The following is a 12417-nucleotide window of genomic DNA, read 5'->3' as shown; positions in this document are numbered from 1 at the left end:
AGCCAGGCTACAGGAGACCACAGGAGCAGGCCTTGGCTCGCGCTCTCTCACTGGGTGCCCAAGGGGGGGCAGCGTCCTGGGGTCAGTGTCGTGGGTCAGTGCCTTGTGCCCTGCAGCAGGAGTCCTGCACAGCACAGCTGCAGGCCACCACACCCACCCAGGAGGGCTGACTTGGGACCCCACGAGTTCTGCCTGCCCTTCTGGCGTCCTCCAGGTCTCTCTTGTCGTCTTCTGTTTGGTTCCTCGAGCGTCCAAGCATTTATAGTAGCTGGCTCCCTGCTTCCATGTCTCCCCATTTCTGAGTCAGCTGCTTCCCTGGCTTCCGGGGTGCTCACCGTGGGCTGCAGTACACTGTGAGCCGCATGTTTCTGGTTGCTGGGTCTGTTTCTGAGACAGCGTTACAAATTTTCTGCAGACGGCAGAGCTGCTTGCAAGGCAGTAGTAGCCTGTTGGGATGTGAGTGTCAGATATTGGGGTGTCGAGAGCTGGTCTTCTGGGACAGTGTCTCCACACTAGGTGTGACCTGGGGTCTGTCTTCCTGCCCTGGTGCAGTGGAAGGCTGGTGGCAGGCCCCTGACCCATGCCCTGGGCAAGCAGCTCCAGGAGCTGCCTGTGCCCACCGCCGCTCCTGGAGCTCTGCTGGTGTGCAGGAGGCTCCTCCCAGGGACCCATGGCCCATGCAGACTTTTGGACCCTTTTCTGCCTAGGAGCCCTTCCCCGGCGCTCTATCCTCCAGATTCCAGCCACGTTGGACTGCTCAGGGCCTCATGGGACCAGACTCAGGGTGTTCAGTCCCACATGCTTCCGATAGAGTCCAGACCCGTCGGGCCCAGGGAGGGAAGCACAGGTTCTTGGCCCAGGTTGGTCTGGGCCTGCACACCATAGCAGATGGCAGAGGGCTGCTGTGGTTCAGGGTGACTGGCATGCAGCGTGTGCAGGGGAGGCATCTTTCAGGCCCGGCTGCTCTAGGACTGGGCCTGGAGGGTGCTCCAGTGCCCCACACAGGCCATGCTGTGTCCAGCTGGCTCCCCTGCCGCCTCCTCCCCGGTGGGTACTTGCGACCGTACGTGGTGGTCAGCGCGGCTTTCACCATCGGCCTTCAGCCCTCCACTCTGGGATCCCCCACATTCCCGGGTGTGTCTCCAGATATTCACAGGGCTGGGGAAGCCAGGACCGTCCCATTCGAATCTCCCAGCAGTCAGGACTGGACTTCTGCTCACGACTGGCTCATCCGGCAGCTGGCTGAGCCGCGTCAATGCGAAAAGCACGTACAGGCAGCACCTGGGGGCAGCTCAGGCCACGGCCTCACCTCGCGGCACGGACAGGTAGCTGGTGCCAGGTAGAGGTGGGCACCTTGGCTAAAGCTGGGCTCCTCTGAGTGTGGATGGAGTCAACTCTCGGGATCAGAGGGGATGTGTCTCTGCCACCTCTGAAGCCCCTCCCTACTGACTCTGCTCTGTTACCCAGGACAGGACCTGGCCCTGGTGGTGGTCAGAGAACTCAGGCCCAGTGTAAAGCCATACTCACATCCTGGGGTTGCCTGTGGCCAGTGGTCAGCGTGTTTTCCTCTAAGTTCTCTAGCTCCGTGGGCCACATGGTTCCTGGATGCTGCTGTTGGAGCACGGGAACCACTGCAGCCCATAAACGGCAGGAAGGTGTCAGTCAGCAGGCCAGGTGTGACTGGCCAGTTGCTCATCCCACAGGAGCCTGGTGAGGTTCTCCGGGAGAAGCGGACGCCCACGTCAGCTGTGTGTCAGGGCAGTAGTGCAGCAGCCTGCACCAGGGCCTGTCATTGCTGGAGCGGCCCAGCGGGCAGCTGTGTCAGCACCTGCTGCTTTTCCCTTATGCAAGCAGTTCCACTTCTGGGGCTTCATCCTCCGCTCGTAAGTCTGGAGGCACCAAAGGGCTATTTGTAATGGGGAGCCCTGGAAACGGTAGGGCCTGCTAGCACAGGCCCCCAAGCAGTGGTAGAGGAGACTGCAGGGCGAGGCAGGTCCAGACTCCAGCTCCATGACCCTCAGCACGTTACTTGGCCTTCTCTCATGAGCAAAGAAACAAGCACCGTGTGTGCTGTAAAATCCAGAGGTGCAGAGTGCGCACAGGAAGCTCTCTAGGCCCCCCAGGCCGCCCTGCTGGGGTTTCTTTGGTGTGCCTCTTGCAGGGCCAGCGTGCCAGCACTATGTGGGGGAGGGGAACTGCCAGTGCCAAGTGTGAGAGCGTTGACCCCCTCCACTGCCATGCCAGGGGGGTTGCCACTTCTGTGGCTGCTGTTTAAGTCGAACATGGCCACTGAGGCTGACCTACACAGGTACTGGGGACGCTCGCTCGGGTACCGTGCGCATGTGGTTTGCAACATGCCAAGAGAAGAAGGTGCAGTTCAGTTGGTTTTGCCTGCAAAAAGGGATGTGCTGACCCTCGGCAGGCTGGGCAGCACCATGTGCCCCACCCCACGGCCCCCGTCGCAGCCACCCTTGGCTGCCTTCAGGAGAGTGGCGTCTGGCTCCTTGGCCTCCAGGTCACCCTCTGACCAGGGCTCCTGGGCTGGGGAGGCAGCGTCACCATAGCCAGCCAGGCTGCTTGGTGGCTGACTCCAGTCCCTGGAAGTCAGCTGGCCTGGGTGGGCTAGCTCTAGCTCACGGTGATCTTCTTTCTGCTTGATTGGTTATTTTCTATGGATGTTCCCCCTGACTTCAGTAAACGTGATCCAGTTTTTTTATTTTTAATGGAAATTATGAGAGAACAGCCTCCTGAAAGTGTCAAACTTGCTAGAGCATCACAAGTCCAGTGAGTCAGAACAGCTGGACTCAGCTCCAGCAGGGCAGGGCTAGACATCACGAGTCCAGTGAGTCAGAACAGCTGGACTCAGCTCCAGCACGGCAGTGCTGGACATCACGAGTCCAGTGAGTCAGAACAGCTGGACTCAGCTCCAGCAGGGCAGGGCTGGACATCACGAGTCCAGTGAGTCAGAACAGCTGGACTCAGCTCCAGCAGGGCAGTGCTGGACATCACGAGTCCAGTGAGTCAGAACAGCTGGACTCAGCTCCAGCAGGGCAGGGCTGGACATCACGAGTCCAGTGAATCAGAACAGCTGGACTCAGCTCCAGCAGGCAGTGCTAGACATCAAGAGTCCAGTGAGTCAGAACAGCTGGACTCAGCTCCAGCAGGGCAGGGCTAGACATCACGAGTCCAGTGAGTCAGAACAGCTGGACTCAGCTCCAGCAGGGCAGGGCTGGACATCACGAGTCCAGTAAGTCAGAACAGCTGGACTCAGCTCCAGCAGGGCAGGGCTGAACATCACGAGTCCAGTGAGTCAGAACAGCTGGACTCAGCTCCAGCAGGCAGTGCTAGACATCACGAGTCCAGTGAGTCAGAACAGCTGGACTCAGCTCCAGCAGGGCAGGGCTGGACATCACGAGTCCAGTGAGTCAGAACAGCTGGACTCAGCTCCAGCAGGGCAGGGCTGGACATCACGAGTCCAGTGAGTCAGAACAGCTGGACTCAGCTCCAGCAGGGCAGGGCTGGACATCACGAGTCCAGTGAGTCAGAACAGCTGGACTCAGCTCCAGCAGGCAGTGCTAGACATCAAGAGTCCAGTGAGTCAGAACAGCTGGACTCAGCTCCAGCAGGGCAGGGCTGGACATCACGAGTCCAGTGAGTCAGAACAGCTGGACTCAGCTCCAGCAGGGCAGGGCTGGACATCACGAGTCCAGTGAGTCAGAACAGCTGGACTCAGCTCCAGCAGGGCAGGGCTGGACATCACGAGTCCAGTGAGTCAGAACAGCTGGACTCAGCTCCAGCAGGGCAGGGCTGGACATCACGAGTCCAGTGAGTCAGAACAGCTGGACTCAGCTCCAGCAGGGCAGGGCTGAACATCACGAGTCCAGTGAGTCAGAACAGCTGGACTCAGCTCCAGCAGGGCAGGGCTGGACATCACGAGTCCAGTGAGTCAGAACAGCTGGACTCAGCTCCAGCAGGGCAGGGCTGGACATCACGAGTCCAGTGAATCAGAACAGCTGGACTCAGCTCCAGCAGGCAGTGCTAGACATCACGAGTCCAGTGAGTCAGAACAGCTGGACTCAGCTCCAGCAGGGCAGGGCTGGACATCACAAGTCCAGTGAGTCAGAACAGCTGGACTCAGCTCCAGCAGGGCAGGGCTGGACATCACGAGTCCAGTGAGTCAGAACAGCTGGACTCAGCTCCAGCAGGGCAGGGCTGGACATCACGAGTCCAGTGAGTCAGAACAGCTGGACTCAGCTCCAGCAGGGCAGGGCTGGACATCACGAGTCCAGTGAGTCAGAACAGCTGGACTCAGCTCCAGCAGGGCAGGGCTGGACATCACGAGTCCAGTGAGTCAGAACAGCTGGACTCAGCTCCAGCAGGGCAGGGCTGGACATCACGAGTCCAGTGAGTCAGAACAGCTGGACTCAGCTCCAGCAGGGCAGGGCTGGACATCACGAGTCCAGTGAGTCAGAACAGCTGGACTCAGCTCCAGCAGGGCAGGGCTGGACATCACGAGTCCAGTGAGTCAGAACAGCTGGACTCAGCTCCAGCAGGGCAGGGCTGGACATCACGAGTCCAGTGAGTCAGAACAGCTGGACTCAGCTCCAGCAGGGCAGGGCTGGACATCACGAGTCCAGTGAGTCAGAACAGCTGGACTCAGCTCCAGCAGGGCAGTGGTCAAGGGCAGTCGCGGACGAGGAACAGCAGCAGTGTTCCTATGCTGGTCTCCCCTCCTCGCTCCTGAGGGCTGGGCCTGTGCCTGTGGGCTGTGGGGCTGTGCCCAGGTGTCCGCACACCTCTCTGGACGCATGTCCACATGCATTCCAAGCATACCCAGTCCTGAGTGGCCACGCGCACATGGCACTTCCTGAGTCATGCTGCTCCACCAGGCAGGCCCCCTGGGCTGCTTCGCCCAGGCCTCTCGGGCTGCCCTCAGGAAGAGAGTGCCCAGGCACTCACAGGTTGGCGGTTGGTTTTAGATCAGCAGACACTGGTGGAGGTGATGCTGGAAGTCGGCCACCTTGCTTCCTCTTGGTGTGAAGTGCTAAATGGAAGCCCTCTTGTGGGTTCCTGCTGGCGTCCAAGCACTAGAGGGAGACTCCAGGGTCTGAGAGCCCCAGATTAGGAAGGCCAGCTCAATGCCGCCTGAGAAGCCAGAGTGGAGTTTGTGAGGCAATTCCTAGACTCTGACCAGCAGGCTCGATATGCTCTGATTTTAACTTGTTGTGGTTTAAAATGCAATCCATAAGGTGAAAACAGCCAGACTGTCCCATGCCCGAACTCTTCCTAGGGCCACTGTAGCAGATCCATGTGCTGCCCCTGGCCTGGACACAAGGCTAAATGAGAACTTATATGAAAACCCTGGGCTCCTGACCCAGGGGCGTTGTTGGTAGACTGCAGACCTTTCAGGTGGTCTTTTGTTCAAATGTGAACTTCTAAAATGATTTTTGACCCATCCGTTCATGCTGCTTTCTGATAGGACTGACCTTCAGATTTGATGGCACTTAAGACGGCGTTGGCTTTTGAGAGTGCTCTGCTGGGGCTGGGTCAGTGAATGCCGCAGGTCTCTCCTAGGAAGGGTGAGACTGAGTTGCTCTGGTGGTAGCCTGCTTCTCCTTGCCCGTGTGCCCCCATCCTAGGAAGTAGTGTCCCTGGGTGGGTGCCCTGTCCCAGCTGTTGCAGATGTCCACACTAAGTGGCATGGAATAGTACAGTGGTGTCCTGACAGCCGGGGTCAGAGTCCTGCTGTCTGGGTGCCCATCAGGCCCTGTGCTTCTGGAGCCCCGCGGAGGATTGGGTTCCTTTCCTTCCTCAGCTTCCGCAGGCGCCTGGTTCCTGGCCTGGGGTCTCCCTTCAGTCTGACCGTTGTGACCATTATCACGTCTCCTGTCTGAACCTTGGGCAGATCCCCCAGACACTCACCATCTCAAGATCCTCAACCCTCTTGGTGAGGTCACATGGTTGGGCTGGACACCTTGGGGACTTTGTTCTGCCCACCACAATCCCCATCTAACCCTCTGATGAAGAAACGCTAGTCACCACCCCCATCTACGCGCGCACACACACACACACACACACACACACACACACACTTGAGCATGTACCTGTGTGCCTGGCTTACAGAGGTCACTTTGTAGAAAAGCTTTGGGCCCCATGTGTCACGTGATGTGGCTCCCCATCCCCTCCAGACCTTCTGCAGGGCTGTGGTGTCTCCAAGGCATCACCTGTGCTGTTACCCTGGACTCTGGGGGTGGACACTGCCTCCCTGTCTAGGTGGTGGTAGCCTGTGTCCTCAGCTACAGACCCAGTTTTCCAGCTGCCCTCTGGTCATCTTCAGGCCACTTCCTAGAGCAAGCCACCTCCTCCTTCCTGTCATCCTTCAAGGCCAGTCCCAGGGGTCTCCTGGGGCAACCCTGCACCACCACTCCTCAGAACCCGGGCTGCTCGCGTCTGCTGTAGTCCCCCAGCAAGGTCGGGCATGCTGACCCCAGAGGACCCCACTTCTCCTGGCACCTTGCTGGACCCTGCCAGGATCCCACCAGGCTGTCCAGGCTTGACCGGGTGGATGACACCTGACCCCTTCCTGTTCTCTTCCCAGGACCACCACCTCCTTTAGAACAGGGGCTTTCTCCTCTAGTGTCCTAGAGTATTCCTGGCACCCGAATAAAGCTGTCGCACACAGTGCCCCAGGCTGGGAGCCACAGCCAGCCTGCACAGCTGCCTCTGTGGCCCCAGTCGCGCCCATTCTGCTCACTGCTGTCCCCCAGCAGCACCATTTGTGGGCTCCCCACAGACCCACCTGGCTGGCAGAGGCGAGGCTTAGCAGGAGGCGGAGGTGGGGGTGTCCCCAAGGCGTTCAGTCCTAGGCACTGACAGTGTGCTGCTGGCCCTCATGGGGCCTGGACTCAAGGTTGCATGTCACCTGCTTGTACCACTTGGGCCACTGTGGAGAGGCCGAGCTAGGGCGATGTCCGTGGCCTGCGGTGGAGGTAGCCTCGTGAGGCAGGTGAAGGAGAGCTGGTGTCCTAAAGGTCTCAGTGCCCACCCCCAAGCTTGCAGCGTGGAAGCTGTGAGTGTGCACAGGCCAGTGAACCTTTGTCCATGTGGATTTGAAACCTGAGAGCACGCCCACAGGTCCCCCTTTCTGTCACTTGGTGGAGGATGTGTGCTCGCCACCTGTGCCGCCCCTCTGAAGCTTCCTGAGCAGTTCTGTGGGAACCACCAGCCCTGGAGCGGCAGTCTGTAGCCGCTGCCTCCTGGCAGTGCCAGCAGCTGTCACCCCATTGCACTGGTGGGGCCGCGCCTGTGCTGTGCAGTGTCCTCTTGGTGCCACCTGGCCCCCACCCTGCCCTTGGCCCTGCCCTGCGCCCGGAAGGCTTTCCTCTGCACGCTGGGCTGCATGCCCCGTGCCCCTGCCCCCAGGCAGCCGTGTAGGCATCAGGAAGTGCCAGCAGGGCAGCTGGTGGCACAAGGGCAGCCTGAGACATGTCTTCCCACAGCTCCATCTCGGGCAAGCTCCAGCCCTGTGGGCCCCTCGCTTTGGGACTCAGTCACCGTTTTCTGCCAGGTCCCTTTAGCCTGGCCGCCCCAGCGGTCCCCTGCTGCTGCACAGCCCTGCTGTGCTTCACCCAAGGCTGGCCTCCCTGCCCCACCCGCACCTCCTCAGAAGGCCCTGTGTTCAACTCGCTCTTCCCCAATTAGTGCTCTTTCCAACCAGGACCTGGTGGCCACAGGGACCTCCCTGACCGTGGTTCCACTGCTGGGCTTTCAGTGTTTCAGGTCATGATGGTGGAAGCATGAGGGAACTGTGTTTGCAGGCCCAGCCCCTCCCCGGGGGCTGCAGTTCCCCAGTGGCACCCTCCTCGTGTCAGTAGGAACACGGGAGTGGCTTGTGTTTGTCCACGTCCCTCCAAGGATGGCAGGCCTGCTGGCAGGGCTGAGTCCCAGGGCTGTGGGCACTCAGGGTACTCGCCCTTGGGCAGAGTGGCACCCCCCACGCACACCACGCTCTAAACACCTGCCTCTGCTTCCTCCCCAGCTGCCGGGCCGCAGGTACCGCCCTGGGTACAATGCCGACGTGGGCGACAAGTGGATCTGGCTGAAGTGAGCGCGCCTGCCCAGTGAGCTGCACCAGGGCACAAAGACGCCCATGTTCCGTCCCACTCGGGCTCCTCCGAGCTTTGAGTTGGGGCGTGAATGACGGTGGGCTGCACAGGAGAGGCAGCCCAGCGAAGGCAGTCCACCGTGCAGTTAGTGGCTGGGGAAGCAGCTCCCTTCGCAGGCTTTGTTTGGAAACCACCCGCAGTCACCGTTGGGCGAGAAGCAGTGTGCGCGGTGGAAGCCCAGCTCCCACTATGTCAGCAGTGGACGCAGAAGAAATAAAGCCGATGCTCGCAGTCCCCTTCTGTGTCTGCACACGCCGTTTGTAGTGCGCCTGAGTGTTCCTCTCCATTGTTTGGAGAGCTTTGCTAAAGTGTTTATCCTCCTTGGTTTTTTAGCAGTCTACATTAGAGCAAAATGAAAAAGAGGAGAAAAGCGCTCGATTTATAGAACAGTGTAGAAAACCATTCTCTGGGCTTCCTGACTCCTTCCTCTGCAGGGAATTTGAGCCTAGAATGGGGTGGGATCCGGTGCAGGAGCAGAACAGGGGGCTCTGGTGCCCCAGGTCAGGTGGGGAGTGCAAAGAGAACAGGAGAACCGCGATCCTGCACTCGCCTCTGCTGAGAGTTAGAGAACAGAGCTAGAGCTTCCTGCAAGCCACGTGCAGTCCAGCCTTGCTGGTCAGAGTTGAGCTGTGCATTGCGACTCCTGCAAGTCCTGAGTTCTCTACCGCTGAACTCCTGAGCTCTGCCGTGCCCACCAGTAGCCACCAGCTATGTGTGACTTACATTTAAATTGAAGTTGAATGCAATTTAAAGTGCAAGTCCTTAGTTGCTCAGTGGCCACATGGCCAGTGGCTTCAGTATTAGACAGGGCAGAAGAGGACCTTTCCAGATGGAGGAAGTCCTGCTGTGGAGCACACTGAGGGTGCCCACTGTCCTCCCTGCCTCCCTCCTCCCTGCTTCTGACAGTCTTCCTCCCCTCACTAAGGTTGAAAATAAAGTTTGCTGGTGGTTTCTATGCTGGGGTCCAGATTTAAGTGGCCACTGCTTTAATCATTAAAGGAGAATGTGGCCAGGCCTCAGGCCAGGGAGCGTGTCTTGGTCTAAGCGCCTTGAGAGCCCATTAAGGAGAGGAGGGGAGAGGAGACGGTCTCGTGGTCTTGGGTGTTGCCGGTGCCTGGGCTGTAGGAGCTGGCTGTTCACCAAGACTTGGTGGGTGGGTGGCAGCACTGTGGTCAGGAGGGCTGGGTGTGGTCAGCCTGCAGGCAGAGTGGCAGCATGGACGTGGCCCCCAGGAGGTCACAGGCACGTGTCTGCGCTGTGCGACTCCCCAGCTGCAGTGTGTGTTTGCAGGCTGTAGTGCTGAGGAAGCTAGCTGCTTCCTTCTCTGGTGTTTGGTGTGCATGTTGGGCAGGGAAGACTGTGAACCATTCCAGGTCCTCTGCACTGGGAAACCCTGAAGAGGTGGCCAGCAGCTGCCTGTCTCCTCACTTCAGCAGGGCACAGGGGTTATTTTCCCAAAATGCTTGCAGCCCTTAAAGGCCCAGCCCAGGGCCAAGGTGGAACGTGCATGCGGACACTTCTGTTGGAGCGCTCGGTGTTCTGAGGCTGAGGAGGAAGCCTCATGGAGCCATGTGCGGCCCCAAGGCCACGCCTCAGCACGTTGTCTTTTCCTGGTCACTGTAAAATCGTGGAACCAAATGGTCATGAATGTGGAGCTGCTAGGAGGAGCCCACACGTGTCTCCTTTTGTCCTTCTGGCAGAGCAGGGCTCCCAGGCCCCGGTGGTCAGTCAGCCTTACCCCAGCCCCAGCCCCAGCCCCGCAGCAGGCTGCTGCATGCTGCCCCTGCCCAGCTGTCCAGCTGTGGGGACAGCTGCCTGGACCTGACAGGGCACTGTGGCGGAGCAGAATTGGGTACTGGGTGCACCGCCCAAGCCTGGGGTTCTTCAGCACAGCCAAATGGGGGACACTGACTGAATGCCAAAAGCCCACTGGCTGCTAATGGGCTCAGAACCCTCTTGTGTCCTATTCACTGGAAAGGAGCTTCTAGCTGGCTGGCCATTTCAGAGCTGAGACACAGGCAGGCAGCTGCTTTCCAGTAAGAAGTCATGTCCCCCCTCACTGGGCCGCTCTGCAAGACCAGGCCTGACAGGGCTGGAGAGCACATCCACTCCCGGCCACTACCGCATATCTGTGTTTGCTGGAGGAAGGCGGGTGGGCAGCAGCCAGTCAGAATCAGGTGAGTGGACGCGTGAGCCGAGGGGTTTGGGGTCTGTGTCTGGCCATGCATGAAGCGGGGCACCTGAAGTTCTGCTCCGAGGAGACACGAGCCAGGAGCCAGGAGGTGCTTCCCAACAGGCACTGTCGACTGCAAGGAAAGCCCACCGTGCAGGGACGCGTGTGGCCTGGGACAGCGAGGTGAGTTCCATGGTGTGGCTGGCCTCCCCGTCAGAAGGCAGGTCTGGGTCTGCAGGACCTTGGCGCTGGCATTCCCACCTGAAACCCACAGGGCTGGAGAGCCCCAGTTCCAAACCTGCCCCGGAGCATGAAGACCTCACCCAGGACGCTGCTCAAGGGCTTCCGGCAGGGCCGGCGGGCAGCCACGTCTTGTCTTGGGTAAGTTGCTCCTTAGTGGTTCTGAAAATCTTAAATTAACATTCATTATAATAATACTTCAGTTTTCACACCAGAGAGTCTAAAGGGAGATCCTGACACTCTGGGAGTGCTCGGGTGGACAGGAGTGTCCTTGGGTAGAGGTGTCTTCCAAGGCTGGGCGAGAGGTTCTGTTCCACACCCTGGCTTTGGATTCTTGCCAGGTGGTCTCCTCTGGCACGCTCACCTGGTGGTGTGTCCACCGGGAAGCATGTGTCCAGAGCCTCAGGTGTCTCCAGCACTGTCCACACAAGGACAGCATCTGCTCAGGAGGAGCAGTCTCGGCTGGCTTGAACCCTTTGCAGAAGACCAGAAAGTGAACCACAGTCCAGGGCACAAGAGGGCGGTGGCCTGGTGACAGATGCTGAATGTCCTTGGAACTCATTCCCAGGACATGTTGCTGACATCAGTGGTCAGTATGGCACAGTGAGGACATGGCCGGACTTGGACTGGCCCCGTCCAGCTCTCCACAGTGAGGACAGATCCGAGTGACTGTTTCACCTGGTCACACACGGTCGTGAGGACCCCAGAGCTGCTGCTCAACATGAAGCAGTCCCCTTCTGCTCTGGCAGGGCTGCAGAGGGCCTCTGCTCAGAGCGCAGTCTCGCTGTGGACACACGTCAGGGCCAGCCCTGTCTGAGGCCAGCTTCCTCTCTAACGCAGTTTTCCCCCAAGTGCCTGTGGCTCTGGAAGCCATTTGTCAGGAAGCTCCTGGGAGAGCAGAGGACTGCAGTGTCCACGAGAGCAGGAACGGCCCCTGCTGCCCCTGCTCCCCCGCAGGCCTCAGCCTGTACTGTCAGGACACGGGTGCCCTCTCCACCAGGGTCTACACTCCGCTGCCCCTCCCTGTCTTCGAGGCCCTTTGTGTCCCGGCCTCTAGGTGTGCACCGTACCTCCCTCCTTGCTGCCTGCCTCCAAGGCTCCCGCCCGGCCCTCACACAGGCCCTCTCCTGGGCCTTCTGTCACAAATCACAGACCCTATTCAGCCAAGCCCCCCTCCCAAGAGCGCTGAGCACTCCATCCTCAGCCCCTCCTGGGATGATGTGTCGAGGGCTTGTGACTGGTTCGTCATGGACAGCCATGGGTGGGCCATGGGGTGGATGCAGGAGGGCCTGCCCCGTGTCCGGCACCTCCGGAGGGACCATTCCTGGTCCTCTGCCCGCCAGGACGGCCTGTGGGACCCCGCCCGCCGTGCCGATGGCTCTGCTGTGAGGGCCCGCTTCCAGCCACACATACTTCATGTCCTAACGTGGAGGCTGGGAGGCTGGGAGAGTGCAAAAGTCGTGCCGCTCCGCCTCCCTGGGGCCCGACATCTCTCCAGACAGGTTCACAAAGCCCAGCTCTGCTCAGCTCATCCCCCATTCAGACACCCCAGGCCCAGCACAGCTCATGGGGTGCCAGGGGGCCCTGAGAGGTCACAGGGTGCTGCCCGCACAGAAGCACATGGACTCCTCATGCACCTCAGTGACCCCTCGGGAGCAGGCGGGGCCGTCTGCCACCTTCGCTTCAGTGGCTTTTCCCTTCAGAGTCAACCTTTTCCTGCGGATATCCCATGGTCAGTGTTTGCAGGAAGGTGTGGCAGAGCCCCCAGAAATCCAGACTTGGAAGGGGAGGCCTCCTGCGCAGCAGCAGCACTGTCACAGACTTCTCCTTAGCCGGTGG

General features: G+C 59.7%; 1 protein-coding gene across 3 annotated transcripts in view; it reads left to right on the top strand.

Moving 5' to 3' along the window:
• NDUFA10 (NADH:ubiquinone oxidoreductase subunit A10) overlaps positions 1-8404 on the top strand; it is a 49019-nt gene extending 40615 nt beyond the window's left edge. For 2 of the 3 annotated variants that reach the window (XM_079133944.1, XM_079133943.1), the window contains one exon: positions 8039-8404. In XM_079133944.1, the coding sequence (XP_078990070.1) occupies positions 8039-8102 (64 nt within the window). In that variant the 3' untranslated portion in view covers positions 8103-8404. Of the gene's footprint in view, positions 1-5815; positions 5948-8038 lie in introns of all 3 variants that reach the window. The other variant, XM_079133942.1, reaches the window with a different exon arrangement.
• Positions 8405-12417: the final 4013 nt, after the last annotated feature.

Source organism: Sciurus vulgaris (assembly GCF_902686455.1).
Source record: "Sciurus vulgaris genome assembly, chromosome: 3".
NCBI classification, from domain to species: domain Eukaryota; kingdom Metazoa; phylum Chordata; class Mammalia; order Rodentia; family Sciuridae; genus Sciurus; species Sciurus vulgaris.
Note: the sequence above shows the minus strand (reverse complement) of the source record. Positions and strands in the feature narration are given on the sequence as shown.